Source organism: Heteronotia binoei, chromosome 6 (assembly GCF_032191835.1).
Source record: "Heteronotia binoei isolate CCM8104 ecotype False Entrance Well chromosome 6, APGP_CSIRO_Hbin_v1, whole genome shotgun sequence".
In the NCBI taxonomy this organism is placed as follows: domain Eukaryota; kingdom Metazoa; phylum Chordata; class Lepidosauria; order Squamata; family Gekkonidae; genus Heteronotia; species Heteronotia binoei.
Window position 1 is genome coordinate 9,030,789 of NC_083228.1, and position 18,078 is coordinate 9,048,866.

At 48.7% G+C, this 18,078-nt stretch overlaps 1 protein-coding gene across 1 annotated transcript in view; it reads left to right on the forward strand.

Annotated features, from left to right (window-relative positions):
* Nucleotides 1–18,078, forward strand: part of LOC132573491 (heparan-alpha-glucosaminide N-acetyltransferase-like) — a 311,892-nt gene that overhangs the window by 282,264 nt on the left and 11,550 nt on the right. The window contains exon 13 of the mRNA XM_060240983.1: nt 17,370–17,440. Within this exon, the coding sequence (XP_060096966.1) occupies nt 17,370–17,440 (71 nt within the window). The remainder of the gene's footprint in view (nt 1–17,369; nt 17,441–18,078) is intronic.

Below are 18,078 nucleotides of genomic sequence, written 5' to 3' on the forward strand. Positions count from 1 at the left end.
TAAAAATAGCGGGGTTCCTTCAATAACCCCCAAATCATCCAGCAAACGGGAGGGCTAGCTGAGCAGCCCTCTGGTGCTATATGCCAGTTCTGTACAGCTAGGCAGTTCAGTGATAAAAATAGCGGGGTTCCTTCAATAACCCCCTACATCATCCAGCAAACGGGAGGGCTAGCTGAGCAGCCCTCTGGTGCTATATGCCAGTTCTGTACAGCTAGGCAGTTCAGTGATAAAAATAGCGGGGTTCCTTCAATAACCCCCTACATCATCCAGCAAACGGGAGGGCTAGCTGAGCAGCCCTCTGGTGCTATATGCCAGTTCTGTACAGCTAGGCAGTTCAGTGATAAAAATAGCGGGGTTCCTTCAATAACCCCCTACATCATCCAGCAAATGGGAGGGCTAGCTGAGCAGCCCTCACTGTGCTAGAAGTCAGCATTGTGGGGCCACTTGGCTCAAGGAAGCAAACAAGGTGTATTATTAAGTCACCCAGAACATCATCCCCTGAACTGGAAGTCAAGGTGAGCAGTCCTCTGGTGCTACAGGACCGCACTGTAGAGCCAGGCAGTTCAAGGATGCAAGCAACGGGGCTTATTAGATAACTGCGGGAGCTCATACAGTTCCGCGGGGCCTGTAAGACGACACTCTTCCACCAGGCATCCACAATTTAGATTGTTGGCTCCTGCAGCGATCCAAAAATATCTGAGTTGCCTCTTGCAACCTGCTTCAGTTAGAACATTTGGACCGTTAAGATCTGCTCTAGGGAGAACATCTAGCCGGAGTCGCAGGGTAACCTAATTAAGACCATAGCATCTGATTTGTTAATTTCTATGTTTTCAATGGTTTTTATGGTTTGACGTTTATCGTATGTCTATCCTCGCGCACAGTCATGAGCATGTGAGCCGCCCAGAGCCTGCCTCGGTGGGGAGGGCAGGATATACATTGAATTAAATAAATAAAAAGAAATAAACCCATTGCATCATTCCGCAAACTGTGCTCCACTGTGCTCCGAGCCAGCACTGCAGGGCCACTGGGCTCCAGGAAGCGAACAAGGAGCACAATTAGGACCCGCCCCTGCATCATCCCCCAAATTGAAATTCAAAGCTGAGCAGCCCTCAGGTGGTACAGCCAGCACTGTAAGGCCGGGCAGGTCAGTGACGCAAAGGAGCAAACAAAGGGCGGGGGGGGGGGGACCGTGCATAACAGAATTTTTTAAAAAGCACAAGGCTCGACAGAAGAGCACCTGTGCGGTACATATCGCCACCGGCTTTCCGGCATGACTCGGAGCGATTGAGTTTTTTCGAAAAATGAGTCCTAGGAGCACGCAAGCCTGAAGAAGCCTCTGGGAAATGGGACGGTACGACATTCCGTCGCAGTCAACATTATGCGTGCAGGGACTGGCAAGAATTTGGAACCGCCAGGAAATATTAAGAACATAAGAGAAGCCATGTTGGATCAGGCCAGTGGCCCATCCAGTCCAACACTCTGTGTCACATAAGAACATAAGAGAAGCCATGTTGGATCAGGCTAATGGCCCATCCAGTCCAACACTCTGTGTCACATAAGAACATAAGAGAAGCCATGTTGGATCAGGCCAATGGCCCCTCCAGTCCAACACTCTGTGTCACATAAGAACATAACAGAAGCCCTGTTGGATCAGGCCAATGGCCCATCCAGTCCAACACTCTGTGTCACACAGTGGCAAAAAATTTTATACATACACACACACTGTGGCTAATAGCCACTGATGGACCTCTGCTCCATATTTTTATCTAAACCCCTCTTGAAGGTGGCCATGCTTGTGGCCGCCACCACCTCCTGTGGCAGTGAATTCCACATGTTAATCACCCTTTGGGTGAAGAAGTACTTCCTTTTATCCGTTTTAACCTTTCTGCTCAGCAATTTCATCGAATGCCCACGAGTTCTTGTATTGTGAGAAAGGGAGAAAAGTACTTCTTTCTCTACCTTCTCCATCCCATGCATTATCTTGTAAACCTCTGTCATGTCACCCCGCAGTCGACGTTTCTCCAAGCTAAAGAGTCCCAAGCGTTTCAGCCTTTCTTCATAGGGAAAGTGTTCCAGCCCTTTAATCATTCTAGTTGCCCTATTCTCGCCCAGCACAAAAAGTACAGCATAAGGACCAGGGGTTCCTTTTAAATTGACTGGACTCTGTCGAGTCTGCATTGTATTGGGTCTCATGTAGAGGCGGGATTGTTCCCTGACGGTTTCTGAATAATTACATTGCAGTTATCTTTAATTTGCTTTAAAATCATTTATTATACAGCTTGTCTTTACCGTGAGCCTTTTGCTTTTTTTTTTTTTCCAGTTCAGGGATGCAAACAATGGGCTTTATTGGATAACCGACCTGGGTGCCATAGCCCGCCAAGAGCCCCACATTGGGGACCCCTGGTCCATTTTAAACCGGCCTGCTAGAAGAGCGTTCTGCCGCTTGGGGAAGTGGGAAGCGTGAAAGAATAGATTCTGAAGAACTGATGTATCTAACCCCCTTTCCAAATATTGTTGGCTGTGAAGACAGAGGTTCTAACTGAACAGAGTCTAGGAACGCTTCTGCAGGAAGACAGCCTTGGAGACCTGCACTGCTAATGCCATCTGACAGGCTACAGTTTGAGTTCCCTGTGTAGGGTGTGGAGCTTGGGTCAACGGCTTGGAAATATTTCTGCTCACCACAGTCAATTGTGCCTTCCAGGCTGATTGTACCACAGCTGAGCAAACACACAATTCTCATCTTGTCGCCTGCAGTGGTCCCTTTCCGCTGCATGCCATAGGCTCCCAGAGAGGAACCACACATGCAGAATTAGGGAGGCCATGAACTTCATGGAAACATGTTTAGAAGTTGACCGTAATGAGTTGGACAACCCCTGTTACCCGTAATCTGAACCTCTGCTCTGTTCATTTTCCTGCCTTTTTCTCTCAACCAGTGTACGGTAGCACTGGCCATATGTATCTCCTCGGGATGCTCTTTCTGTAACAATTGTACAAATAAATCCCTTTTTTGATGGCCACTCTTGTTACTTCCTCTGCTATTGGGGACAATATAAAGTCCCAAGCCTGTTTTGGGGAAGGGCAGAATAGAAATCTGAAATCATAGATAAATGCAGCCATTGCCTCTGTCCATTGCCAAAGTCCATCAAGGAGGTTTGTCAGAAATCCTTTCCTTTCCTTTATTAGCTTCCATGACCAAACGTCTTAAGCTCAACCAAGATATATCAATCATTGAAACAAATATGGATATACAACATTACTCACAATCGGTGTTCCCTCTAAGCTGAGTTAGCGTGAGCCAGCTCAGTTTTTTAGCCTCCAGCGCACACATTTTTGTCTTAGCTCAGGAAGGATGACCCCGCCCCCAGAGCACACTGATTTATGCAGCTGCTCGCAACTTTAATGCCAGTAGCTCACAACTTTAATAGGAGTAGCTCACAAAGTAGAATTTTTGTTCACAAGACTCTGCAGCTTAGAGGGCACATTGCTCACAATATTCACAGAATTCAAAAATTGTAGTCAAAGCCATCAAATCTAAAAGCGAACAAAATATTAAAACAGGAATTTCTAATAAAACCTATCGTTCACCTAAAATCATCATATGAGTCAATGTATATACCAGATTCCATCACAATCAGATCAATCCAGATTTTTGCCGTTTTGCAGATAAAATTATCATTAAAAATTTTGTAACAAAATAGGCGGTTTCAGGATTGACATCTGCCAACAAGTAGGAGACCACCCAGTTGGTAATTGGTGTTTGGTAAGAACAGGAGTTATCTAAATTGATCTAGGAATTGACCACCGATGACAAAATAATAGAAGATGGTCAAGTGCGTCTACAGTTCCAGACTCACAATCACGTAAGCGATCCGCGTATGGGACTTTAGAAAACCGACTTGCAAGCTCGCCTTTGGGAATAAACCCTAGAGGCGTTTGAAGAACGTGCATGTTTCTCCAAGCCCTGCAGGGTCTCAATACCCTGGCAATGGAGATGTGGCATTAAAGCCACCTGAGGATATGGGATGCTATGAATTTGGAGATGAACATGTTAGACTGTTAAACTTGTGTTCGATGACAACGATCAGAAATGAGTTGATCACCGGTTCGGTTCAGTTCAGCTCCAAATGACTCGAATGCCTGCCAATTGATTTAAAAAAAAAAAATCTACTGCAAAGCTAAAGATCAGCAAGCATGAAGGCTGCCAAATGCTGGAGATGAACGCTGAACCACAGGATTTTTTTTTAAAAAAAAAATTGTTTATAGCTAGAGATGTGAAGGCCCAAGAAAAAACCTGGGGGGAAAAATCGCATAGTCGTCATACCCCATTTTCCCTGAAGCCTTCTCTTCCAATTTCCCAATGGGAAAATTGAACGATTTGAGGCAGCACTGAAAAACAATTCCTATGAAATATTCTCTCTATTAATATGAATAAAATGCTTCCAAAGGCAAGATTTTTCACACTCAAAATGTCCAGCATGAAGCCAGCCTCAGTCCCACTGTCCCAGGTAGACACAGGGGTCCTCCACTCCAGGTCCAATCAGGTGGGGGAGTGGGAGAGCCATCTTATGTGCAGCCACATTCTACAACTGCCCACATGACCTGGAAGTGACATCACATCTGGGACATTGGGGCAATATTCTGGTGATCCTTGTCCCTAAAGAAGAAGAAGAAGAAGAAGAAGATATTGGATTTATATCCCGCCCTCCACTCTGAAGAGTCTCAGAGCGGCTCACAATCTCCTTTACCTTCCTCCCCCACAACAAACACCCTGTGAGGTGGGTGGGGCTGGAGAGGGCTCTCACAGCAGCTGCCCTTTCAAGGACAACCTCTGCCAGAGCTATGGCTGACCCAAGGCCATGCTAGCAGGTGCAAGTGGAGGAGTGGAGAATCAAACCCGGTTCTCCCAGATAAGAGTCTGCACACTTAACCACTACACCAAACCAGCTCTCCTAAAGAGGTCCGGCTGTTCTCAACAAGGGCCAGGACTCCTTCCTACTTGGTGGAATGCTCACCTGGAAGACACAAGAAGAGCCATGCCAGATCAGACAGTCCATCTAGTCAAGCTTCCTGTCTTATTCGGTGGTCTACTGGTTCCTCTGGAGAGCCAACAACAGGGCAGAGAGGCTGAGGTTTTCCTCTGATAAGAGCCCTGCTGGATGGTCCATCTAGTCCAGGATCCTGTGACATACAGTGGCAAACCAGTTCCTCTGGAGAGCCAACAACAGGGCATAGAGGCTGAGGCCTTCCCTTGATAAGAACAGGCTTGCCAGATCAGACCAGTGAGGTCCATCTAGTCCAGCACCCCATCTCACACAGTGGCCAACTGGTTCCTCTGGTCAGCCAACAACAAGGCATAGAGGCCAAGGCCTTCCCCTGAGGTTGCCTCCTGGCACTTGGATGCAAAGCCTTACTTCCTCTGAATGTAGAAGTTCCCCTCAGTCGCCATGGCTAGCAGCCACTGATAGACTCATCCTCCATAAATCTAGCTAATCCCCTTTGAAAGCTGTTTATTCCTGTCCAGTTACAATGAAGCAACCTGCTTTTACTGCAGGATAGTGTGAATAACAGAGTGAGTCTTTAGTTCCATGGGCAACACTGCTTTCTAACCCTTTGGGGGGCATTGAGATGGCCACTCCTTCTCCTCACATTTCCCACTGCATTCCTTAGGTCCATGTGCATCTCTAACCTTGCTGTGACTCTTTCCCTCCTCTCACATACTGAAACGTCTTTGCCTCCTGAGGAAATGTGAAATGGTGCTTGTTGTTATCTACACGTTCTCTTTCATGCGCTCTGGATACATGCTATTTGTGGGGACGTGACAGGAAGAAGCCTACAATTCTTCACGCAGCCGGCCTGGTTGTGCCTCTGCCGTGAATTATGTGTCTGCCACCGACTATCTGATCTTGCCCTCCGAGGCTGGATCTTACTAATGAACACTGTCATGACACAAAATCAAACCTAATCTCATTTTGGAAGGGACAGCTGTGACTTTTGTTGTAAATACGATGCTGTTGCAGGCTCCCCCCCCCCCCATCCTCTGCTGCAGTGATGGAGAGTTGCATGAAATGTTCACTGGCCACTGGAAGGAACCGAGCATACAGGGGAAAGGATATTTATTAAAAAAAAATTATTTAAAAATCTCTCATAACCTTAAGGCGCAAAACGAGAAGAAATATTTCCTTTTGCTGATACAGAAGATGGTTACTGGACTGCGATACTAGCTGAAGCAAAATCCCAAACCAAAATGGTGCAATAGCTTTTATTAGGGCCTACCTGAAAGCACACTTTAAAGCTTCATTTAAATCAAAAGAGTTTCCAGCTCAACATCAGGAAGAACTTCCTGTTTCTCAGTGGAACAGGCTTCCTCTTCGGGAGGTGGTGTGCTCTCCTTCCTTGGAGGTTTTTAAAGAGAGGCTAGGTGGCCACCTGACAGCAATGAGGACCTCCAGGGTCATCTAGTCCAACTCCCTGCACAATGCAGGAAACGCACAAACACCTCCCCCTAAATCCACAGGATCCTCATTGCTATCAGATGACCATCCAGCCTCTCTTTAAAAACCTCCAAGGAAGGAACAGAGCAGCAAATCCAACAAAGAACTTCTCTTCCCTCTGACTTGGCTGCTACTCTTGTGGCGGCATTCAGTTATGACAGGCCGTTACATTTATAGGATGGTTTCATCTGTTGATTTATTTAATTAATTTAGAGGGGGGGGGGTTAACGCGTAGCAGGGGCATGTGACAAATGGTGGCGTTAACTGTTTCCTGCTCTATAGATTTATTTCATTCCTCAGCCAAGATCTTTTTGAGAGACCTCAAGCAGCATTCCAGCATGGCCGGGCTGGTCTTCCTGACAATGAAAAACACGAACACATGAAGTTGCCTTCTACTGAATCAGACCCTCCCTTGGTCCATCAAGGACAGTCTTGTCTCCTCAGACTGGCAGCTGTTCTCCGGGGTCTCTGACTGGGGTCGTTCATATCATCTACCCCCATGATCCTTTTAGCTGAAGTTGCTGGGCGTTGAACTTGCATGCCAAGCAGAGGATCTACCGGTGATCCGCAGCACCTCTCAAGCTACGTTGGGACTGGAAGGAGGACCATGAGCTCTTCCAAGGCTGAAAGGCCATCACGCTACTGTGGGATATGTTTCACACTGAGCTTCCTTCTTGGATCAACATTTCTCATGGCGTTTCATTGGTGCCATCACTCAGCTGTAGGATGCGTTCTCAATATGACACTCCAACCCAGAACAGGTCAACCCTGAGCAGGTCAAGCGTGCAAGCAAAGGTTCTTTTTGAGCCACAGCAGGGGGCAGTCCTCTCCCCGATGTTGTTTAACATCTACATGCGCCCCCTTGCCCAGATTGTCCAGAGATATGGGCTGGGTTGTCACCAGGATGAGGATGACACCCAGCTCTATCTATTGTTGGAAGGCCAGTCCAGCTGCGCCCTGGAAGACCTGGACCTGGCATTGCAAGCCATAGTGAAATGACTCAGGCAGAGATGATTGAGATTGAACCCAGCGAAGACAGAGGTCCTATACCTGAGTTGCAGTGGCCTGGGTAGGGAAATCCCCTTGCCAGCCTTCGATGGGACGCTATTAGTGCTGGCGTCGAGGGTGAGGAGCTTGGGGGTGCTCCTGGAGCCTTCTCTGACAATGGAGGCGCAGGTAGCAGCCACTGCCAAATCCCCATTCTACCATCTTAAGCGGATAAGGCAGTTGGTTCCATACCTGGAGCGCGACGACTTGGCAACAGTGATCCATGCAACCGTCACCTCGAGAATAGACTACTGTAACGCCCTCTACATGGGGCTACCTTTGACTCAACTTTGGAGGCTGCAACTGGTTCACAACGCAGCAGCCAGGTTGTTAATGGAGCGACCTGTATGGGAGCGCGTTCAACCTGTGCTGAAAGCGTTACACTGGTTGCCCGTGGCGTTCCGGATTCGCTTCAAGGTGCTGGTTATAACCTTTAGAGCCCTATATGGCCTGGGAACTGTCTACCTTCAGGACCGCCTTTCCTCATACGTAGGGTGGCCAGATCGTCCCGGTTGGCCGGGAAAGTCCCTCCGCCACTCCCAAATTCCCGCCTCCCGGGCTGGGCAACACGGGACTATTCAAAATCCCGGTTTAGAAAAAAGGGAGCCAATGGTGAGGCTCCACATCGGCAGCCAGCCTGCCCAGCCACTGGGGAGCATGTGGGGGCGTGACAGGCAGCTAGGGGCCGTCACCTAATTGGTCCACGTGGCTGCCCACCCCCGCTTCCCGCTGCTTCAAGCTTCCTTCCCTTTTTACTCTGATCTAGGCTGGGCAGCGCAGCAGTCAGCAGACGAGCTGCTCGATCTGCTTTGCTTGCCCATTGCCTATTGCAGAGAGCGAGAGAGAGAGAGAAAAAAGAAGAAGACAGAGAGGAGAAGAAGAGAAGAAGATTCCTAGACTACAGTAAGTAAGTGGCCTTCCCCCCATTTGCCGAGGCGCAATGGGCCGCGCGGCGGCCCATCGCTCCGGCCTGCCCTGCCCTGCTCTCCTCGCGCCGCTCGGCTGCTGGGTGGATGGGCCACGCTGCAGCCTATCGCTCCCGGCCGCCCTGCCCTGGGCCTGCCCTGCTCTCCTCGCCCCGCTCGGCTGCTGGGTGGATGGGCCGCGCTGCAGCCTATCGCTCCCGGCCGCCCTGCCCTGCCCTGGGCCTGCCCTGCTCTCCTCGCCCCGCTCGGCTGCTGGGTGGATGGGCCGCGCTGCAGCCTATCGCTCCCGGCCGCCCTGCCCTGCCCTGGGCCTGCCCTGCTCTCCTCGCCCCGCTCGGCTGCTGGGTGGATGGGCCGCGCTGCAGCCTATCGCTCCCGGCCGCCCTGCCCTGCCCTGGGCCTGCCCTGCTCTCCTGGCCCCGCTCAGCTGCTGGGTGGATGGGCCGCGCTGCAGCCTATCGCTCCCGGCCGCCCTGCCCTGCCCTGGGCCTGCCCTGCTCTCCTCGCCCCGCTCGGCTGCTGGGTGGATGGGCCGCGCTGCAGCCTATCGCTCCCGGCCGCCCTGCCCTGCCCTGGGCCTGCCCTGCTCTCCTCGCCCCGCTCGGCTGCTGGGTGGATGGGCCGCGCTGCAGCCTATCGCTCCCGGCCGCCCTGCCCTGCCCTGGGCCTGCCCTGCTCTCCTCGCCCCGCTCGGCTGCTGGGTGGATGGGCCGCGCTGCGGCCTATCGCTCCCGGCCGCCCTGCCCTGGACCTGGGGGGGTGCGGGAAACGAATTAGGGACAGGAGCCCGGTCAAGCCAGTGGGAACAAGCATCGAGGTGGCGAGCGTCCTGCACACCTGCACTCTCCAGCGCGTGAATCCCCAGAGAGGAGTGAGATTTTACTTTCAGAAAGTGCATGACACGAGATGACCTGAAGTTGCAGCCGCTCCTCGGGTTGCTTTCCCCTCTGGGAAGCTGCGTTCCCCGCCCCTTCATAGCGGCGGGGGGGGGGGGGGGTTGTGGGAAACAAATTAGGGACAGGAGCTTGGTCAAGCCAGTGGGAACAAGCATCGAGGTGGCGAGCGTCCTGCATACCTGCACTCTCCAGCGCGTGAATCCCCAGAGAGGAGTGAGATTTTACTTGTGGAATATGCATAAATCCCCAGAGAAAGATTTTTCCTTGCAGAAAATGCTTAAATCCCCAGAGAGGAGCGAAATTTTACTTGCAGCCCCCTCCCTCTTTCTTTGCTCTCCCCTTCCACAGACTCTTTCTGCCTAAAAATGAGTCCGTTTCGTGCTCTCGCCTCCCCCCCCCCCCGCAGCGATCAATGACAAAAGTGGTCGATAAGCTCTTTTGCATTCCCTGCTAGCTACCCCGCTGCAGCCTTGTGCAAGGAAAAGGCCTTTTCCATTGTCCTGATTCAACCTGCCCCTCCCCTCCCCTCCCCTCCTCCCGGCCGCCCCACGAAGCCTGCGAAATAACTGGGAAGTTTGCGCGCCGCAGCAGCCCGAGGAAGCGCTTTCCGCAGATGCGTTTAATCTACAGCGGGAAACAGAAAGCAGTTCCTCTCGCCGCCACCGTCTTTCCCTCCCCTCCACCGCCTTTGCTTCCCACTTAATCTCCTTTTGCATTGACCTGCGGAGGCATCGGCCCCGCCCCCCTGGCAGATCGCTGCGCACCGAGCCGGAGAAGTTGAAACTAATCCTCCAGGAGGGGAGCAGCCGCCGAAATCAGTGAGCAGGATTTTTTACCCCCCCACCCCACCCCACCCCCTTAACAGGCCGGAGTATAGTAAAAACTACAGGGTGGATAGTTTGGGAGCCTTTTAGAACCACTTTATATAAGGAGATTGGAGGAAGCCCCTCTGGAACCAGAAGGTGGTGGGAACTATTCCAGGGGGTAGTGATGTGGAGAAATGCGGTTCACACTCCTGGTAACTGAATGGGATTCATTACTCCGTACTGTATGTATTTGGTCCCCCTTGCCTTGAGTCATCCAGTTGATAGATTGCTGTGCTCTTTCTTGAGTGGTATGCTTAAACTAGTTTTAACACAGGCTCATTAATCCTCAGCACATTTTTGCTATCTGGTCATATTTACAAGATAGGTCAAAAAGGCTGAAAGTGTGGAGAGAAATAAATGCATTTAGAGAACTGGATGGGGGTTGGGGGGGAATGACCATTTATGTTCTGGATTAGTCAATGCAAAGCACAAAGGTACTGGGTATGTAGCAACCCTAATCCCTCCGTCCTGTTAGCTGATCCGTAATAATTACCACCTGCTGCTTCTGTATTAGCAGCCACTAATGAGGTTTCAAGTTTTACTTCACCCATAAGTCTGTTTGTAAATCACAGTTTTATCATGCCTTTCCTCTAAGAAACTCTAAATAGCCTTCCCCTCCATTAGTCTTCAAAACAACCCTGTAAGGTAGGCTACACTACAAAAAGGTGGCCAAAGAATCCTAAGGCTGAGTGGGGATTTGCACCCAGGTCCCCCCAGTCCTAGTCCAGTTTACTAACCACTGCATCACACATCTGCAATGAAAGGATGGAGAAAATCTTTTGACACTCTTGAATCATCTTCCCCTCTTGGAGCCTGTTTGGGGCGGGGAGGGGAAGTACAGAACAAACCTAAACCAAAATATGGCAGAGCTTTTCACCATTCTGCATGCTGCCCCTGCATGTGTTACAAAGAAGTAAATCCCATCAAAACCAAATTATGTGTTTGGAACAGGGATGTTGATTTATTTACCATCCACCTCTCACATTGATCATGTGGTGTAAAACAAGGTCACCAGCATGAAAGTTCTAACACAGAGTTCAATAGGACTAGGATTATTAAAATCAGAATACTGCAGAAAAATGATCATACCTGATATGTTAATAGATGCAGAAAATGGAATTACCAAAGCAGAAGGCGATGCAGTTAGAGCAGGAGGGCTTCTCTTATGTTCTTATGTGGCACAGAGTGTTGGACTGGATGGGCCACTGGCCTGATGCAACAGGGCTTCTCTTATGTGGCACAGAGTGTTGGACTGGATGGGCCACTGGCCTGATGCAACAGGGCTTCTCTTATGTGGCACAGAGTGTTGGACTGGATGGGCCACTGGCCTGATGCAACAGGGCTTCTCTTATGTTCTTATGTGGCACAGAGTGTTGGACTGGATGAGCCATTGGTCTGATGCAACAGGGCTTCTCTTATGTTCTTATGTGGCACAGAGTGTTGACTGGATGGGCCACTGGCCTGATGCAACAGGGCTTCTCTTATGTGACACAGAGTGTTGGACTGGATGGGCCACTGGCCTGATGCAACAGGGCTTCTCTTATGTGGCACAGAGTGTTGGACTGGATGGGCAACAGGCCTTCTCTTATGTTCTTATGTGGCACAGAGTGTTGGACTGGATGGGCCACTGGCCTGATGCAACAGGCCTTCTCTTATGTTCTAATGTTTTACCATCTTATTATAATTTGTAAATTTTAACTTGTAATTTATCTTAAGTTGGATTTTATATGCAACACAGAGTGTTGGACTGGAGGGGCCACTGGCCTGATCCAACAGGGCTTCTCTTATGTTCTTATGTTCTAATGTTTTACCATCTTGTTATAATTTGTAAATTTTAACTTGTAATTTATCTTAAGTTGGATTTTATATGCAACACAGAGTGTTGGACTGGAGGGGCCACTGGCCTGATCCAACAGGGCTTCTCTTATGTTCTTATGTTCTAATGTTTTACCATCTTGTTATAATTTGTAAATTTTAACTTGTAATTTATCTTAAGTTGGATTTTATATGCAACTTAGGGTGCATTTCATGCCTGCTGAGTTGTGTTCAATCTATATTACAGTTTCTGAGTTGCTGTGAATTGAGACACTCACTTTCCAGTGTGTTCCTCCTCCACATTCTTTAAAAAGATCTCTCTGTCCACCTTCACATTATGTGTGCAAGTGTGGACTTTCAAGTAATCAGGCACATAGTAGAAAGATTTATGATGTGGTGAAGAAAATGCCTTTTCCTTTTTAGCCTTTCTGAGCCCATCAACTCTGAAGAGAATCTGTTATCTTGTTTATCACTAGTTAACTAATGTCAACCTGTACTGAGTGCCTTAGCCTTGTTATTTGAGGAACCATTCACCTCGTTATTGAGTAACCAGAAGAGGCTGTGCTATTAAGGTAATAGCCATAGTTTCCAGGTAGGCCTGGATCATTTCAGCTCTTGCTCTAAGAATTTGTCACAATTGCTGTGTGTAATCTGTTACCCATAATACCAGTCTGCCCAGTGTAAACATTGATCTGAGTACCACAAAGAACTTGGTCAGCTTAGCAAAACTGATTCTAATACATAATGCTATTTTAGGGTTAAATTATATAGCAGGGGTGGTCAAACTGCGACTCAGGAGCTACATGCGGCTCTCAAAGCCCCCACCGCCCTGTTGGCCAGCTTGCAGAAGGCATTCCCTTCTCCAAGTCAAGCCAGTCAAGATGCGGGGCTTGGAGAACGCATTTAAAGTTGCCTCCCTCATTCCCTCCCTCTTGCTCTATCACTTTCTCTTCCTCATGTTCATGTCTTGCGGCTCTCAAACATCTGACATTTCTTCTATGTGACAAGCAAATCTGGCCACCCCTGTTATAGAGCCTACTTCTAGTTAATGCCCCATCTTTCAAAAAAAATTTTTTTGAATCATTCTACATAGACACAGCAGTGGCAGTTTGGGGAAATGATGTCACAGGAAGTGATGTCACTTCCCGCTTCCGGCAGGTGGCGCAGGGGAAATGATGTCACAGGAAGTGACGTCACTCCCTGCTTCCAGCAGGTGGCGCAGGGGAAATGATGTCACAGGAAGTGATGTCACTCCCTGCTTCCGGCAGGTGGCGCGGGGGAAATGATGTCACAGGAAGTGATGTCACTTCCTGTTTCTGGCGGTGGCATGACATCACCGGAAGTGATGTCACCGGAAGTGCCGTCACTTCCTGTTTCTGGCGGCGCGCGCGCGAGCCGCGCGCACGCACTCCTACCTCCCCCCCCCCAAGGTGTCCCTGGCTGGCCTTCAGACATTATGGCCACCCTACTCATACGTACCCCAGAGAGCACTACGTTTAGGGTCTCAAAATCTCTGTAAGATCACTGGACCGAAAGAAGCTCGATTGACCAGCACTAGAGCCAGAGTGTTCTCAGTAATAGCCTTCACTTTGTGGAATGCCCTCCCCGAAAACATCAGGGCCCTGCGGGACCTGCCACAGTTCGCAGGGCCTGTAAGACCGAACTATTCAAGCTCGCCTTTAACGGTTAGGGGGAGGTGGCTATTACCTTCAGCCTCGACAATCTCACTGAACTAATATAATGGAAATCAGAAGTTTGCCATCTCGGATTTTTAATATGTATGGAAATGTTTTTATATATTTAATTTTAATATGTTTGTAAACTGCTAATGTTTTAAAACTGTTGTTAGCCGCCTTGAGCCTGTCGGGGGAGGGCGGGATAGAAATCTGATAAATAAATAAATAATAAAACCCCAAGCCTTACTCTTGATTAGAGGTTTTGATGGGGAGGTTCACATTGTGAAGGTAAGTAACATTCCCAGGCCAACCGCTTTTCATTAAGTTTCTATGAAAGGGACAGCACTTTTTTTCTCTCTCCAGGAAGCGGACAACCTGACTGACAAGAGACAAGATGTGAGAAGAATTAACAGTACAGGGAAGAAATTGTACTTCATCAGCTGTGGTAAAACTGAGGAGTCTCTGAAATCCATTTGAGAAGGGAGGACAAGCAATGGGAAAACCTTAAACTCTTCTATGATAGTCGCGCTGTGGTTGGCAGCTGATTTGGTTTTAGGGGCATAGCCCAAAGCCCAAGATGTGCTTTGCAGGTTTGATCCCTGGCATCTCCAGCGAAAAGGACTAGGTAGCAGGTGATGGGCGAGACCTCCACCTGAGACCTGGAGAGCCTCTGCCAGCCTGAGCAGTCCATCCTGACCTTGATGCTAAGACCTGACTGAGGCTGCGACCCTGAAGAAAGATGTAGTGGTCCACCAAAGCCTACTTACTGCCAAGTCCTGTTGAAACAGATGCTGCTGGCTCTTTTCTTCATTGGGTTCCAGAATAGGCAGTTGAGGGGGGAGGGCACCAGTTGGCCAAGAGGCAGATGATAAGAACATAAGAAAAGCCCTGCTGGATCAGACCACTTGTTCATCTAGTCCAGCATCCTGCCTATTAGCCACAAGGTTTAGCTATTAGCCACAAGATATAGATGGAACTCTCCGTCTGGGGCAAGTGATGCTCTGTATTCTTGGTGCTTGGGGGGCAACAGTGGGAGGGCTTCCAGTGTCCTGTCCCCACTGGTGGACCTCCTGATGGCACCTGGGTTTTTTGACCACTGTGTGACACAGGGTGTTGGATCAGATGGGCCACTGGCCTGATCCGACATGGCTTCTCTTATGTTCTTATGTCTCACACAGTGGCCAGCCAGTTCCTCTGGACAGCCAACAACAGGGTATAGAGGCCAAGGTCTTCTCTTGATTTTACTTCCTGGCTCTGGGACTCAGAAGATTAGTGCCTCTGAATGTGGCAGTTCCCCTCAGTCACCATGGGGAGTAGTCATTGATGTCCTCCATGAATCTATCTAATCCCCCTTGAAAGCTGTTTGTTCCCGTGACCATCACAACATCCTCGGGCAATGAATTCCATATTTTAATCACTCCAAATAAGTATTTCCTTTTGTGCATCCTGAACCCACTGCCCATCGATTTCATTGGATGCCCTCCAGTTCTAGTATTTTGGAAGAGGGAAGAAATGTTCTCTTTGCCAGCTCTCTCCATCCATGCATCATTTTATAAACCGGGGGTGGCCAAACTGTGTCTCTTTCACACATATTGTGCAGTTCTTGAAGCCCCCATCGCCTTGTCAGCCAGCTGGGAGAAGGAGTTTCTCTCTTTAAATCACTTCTCCAACTCAAGCCAGGTGGCAGCTTGGAGAATGCCTTTAAAGTTAAAGTTGCTTTATTTCCACCTTTCCTTCCATCCCCATCTATTTGCCTGCCTTCCCTCCCTCCTTCCCTCTCTTGAGGCTCTCAGATCTCTGACATTCATGTCTTGTGGCTCTCAAACATCTGACATTTATTCTATGTGACTCTTACGCTAAGCAAGTTTGGCCACCCCTGGTATAAACTCTACATCAATTGCTGTCTTTCCACAAAGTGCTCAATATGAATATCTATTTTTCCAATGTGGGCAGATCTACGGATATCTAAAGCCATGGATTGGGTCCACACTGAGAGAAAAGACATTTTTCTTCAAACTTGAGGGTCCCCCCCACCCCCAGGTTTGCAGAAGTATTTTTTAAACGCTTCAAGGTAAAGAGGGGAAAGGAAAGAGAGATAGGGAGATTATTGACAGAGAAGAGGAGAGGGAAGAAAGGCAGGTAGTTTGTCAGAGAAGAAGACTGCAGATTTATACCCTGCCCTCCTCTCTGAATCAGAGACTCAGAGCTGCTTACAATTTCCTATATCATCTCCTCCCACAATATACACCCGGTGAGGTGGGTAGGACTGAGAGAGCTTTCACGGCAGCTGCCCTTTCAAGGACAACTCTGCGAGAGCTCTGGCTCACCCAAGGCCATTCCAGCAGATGCAAGTAGAGGAGTGGGGAATCAAACCCAGTTCTCCCAGATAAGAGTTGCCGTACTTAACCACTACACCAAACTGGTATTCCCCCCCTCAGAGAAATAGAGGGGGGAATTGACAAAGAAGGGTGAGAGAAAAGGTGGGGTAAGACTGTAAGGGAATGGAATAGAGAGAAATAGAGGGGAACACTGACAGAAAAGGGGACGGGGGAGGAAAAAAGAAAGGAGAGATTGTCAAAGAGGAGAGAGAAACAGGAAATGGAAGACTGAAGAACGGAGAGAAGCAAGGAAGCAAAGGTGGAGGGAAGGGACACACCCTCCCTGTGAGTTTCTTGTGGGGTCCCAACTTGTTACAAACAATTCTCCCACGAAAATCACAAGTCGTTTTTTGTCTTGGGGCCACCAGTTGCGACCACCAGGGGTCATTTAATAGAAAAAGAGGTGTCGGAGCTCATTAGCACAACTCATTTGCATATCTCACTAGCAAATCCCACCCACTGGAAGGTGGACTAAATTATATCACCTCAGCATCTACCTTGAAATGCTTCTTGAATTCGAATTGTCATAAGAAAACTTTACTTCCGTCATACTTTTTAAATCGCTTACTCCTCTGTGGCCACAGGGGCGTGAGGAAGATTCCCGTCCGTCTGCTTTTTATGTTTTGGTTATTTCCCCATTTTTTGTGGGGAAAAACATTAGAAAGTTCGTCAAATCTTCGAGTTCTCACAGGGGGGGTTGAACAATGGAGCCCAGAAGCAAGTATTTTGGGGGGGTGGGAGTAAGAAAGAAAGAGCACAATAAAATTGAGAGGCTCCGGAGCTCTGCTCTTGTGAGCTCCTGCCCAAAATGAGGCCTGGTGAGCACAGTGGCTCAATTTTAGCATAACTCGTCAGAGCTAAGATATTTGGCATACAGCCACCTCATCTCTGATGATACTGAATGGTGTTCAGCTTGCTGTCTAGCAGCGTTGGCTGTGAAGATCTTTGTGGGGAAAATGTACAAAATGACACGATAAGTGGACTCTCATATCACTGTGGTTCTTGGATTCCGGCTAATATAATTTCTGGAAAAGCCTTTGTTTGAGTAAAACTGATAAAGTAAAAGAATCGCATTTTGAAATCAAAGTCTCCTGCGTAGTTGGGTTTCTCTCTCTGTACCGTGGTGCATCTTTTGATTAGTAAATCAATGGAAACACTTAGAGCTTGGCACTGAATCCACTGCCTTCCTCTCCCTCCTTTCCTGTGATTTCTGTGTTAGATACATCCTCCTGTATTGCTCATTATTGACCTCTTTGAATTTTCTTTTTCTTAAGGGGATTCTCTCTACTATCCTATCCAGCTTCAACCAAAATATAGGATACATTCCCATCAATAAGAATCTCTGGTAAGTGCACTCATCTCTACCTGAGAAGTTTGATTTGTACAAGTCCCTAGCAGTGTTCCCTCTAAGAAGAAGTAGACTGCAGATTTATACCCCACTCTTCTCCCTGAATCAGCGAGAGCAGCTTACAATCTCCTATATCTTCTTCCCGCAAAAGAGACACCCTGTGAGGTGGGTGGAGATGAGAGAGCTCTCCCAGAAGCTGCCCTTTCAAGGACAACTCCTATGAGAGCTATGGCTAACCCAAGGCCATTCCAGCAGCTGCAAGTGAAGGAGTGGGGAAGAAGAAGACTGCAGATTTATACCCTGCCCTTCTCTCTGCACTCAGAGACTCAGAGCAGCTTACAATCTCCTATATCTTCTCCCCTCACAACAGACACCCTGTGAGGTGCTTGGGGCTGAGAGGGCTCTCATAGCAGCTGGCCTTTCAAGGACAACTCCTATAAGAGCTATGGCTGACCCAAGGCCATTCCAGAAGCTGCAAGCAGAGGAGTGAAGAATCAAACCGGGTTCTCTCAGATAAGAGTCCACGCACTTAACCACTACACCAAACTGGCTCTGAGTTAGTGTGAGCTAGCTCATGGTTTTTTAGCTCCCCCAGCTCACATATTTTTGTCTTAGCTCAGGAAGGATGACCCCAG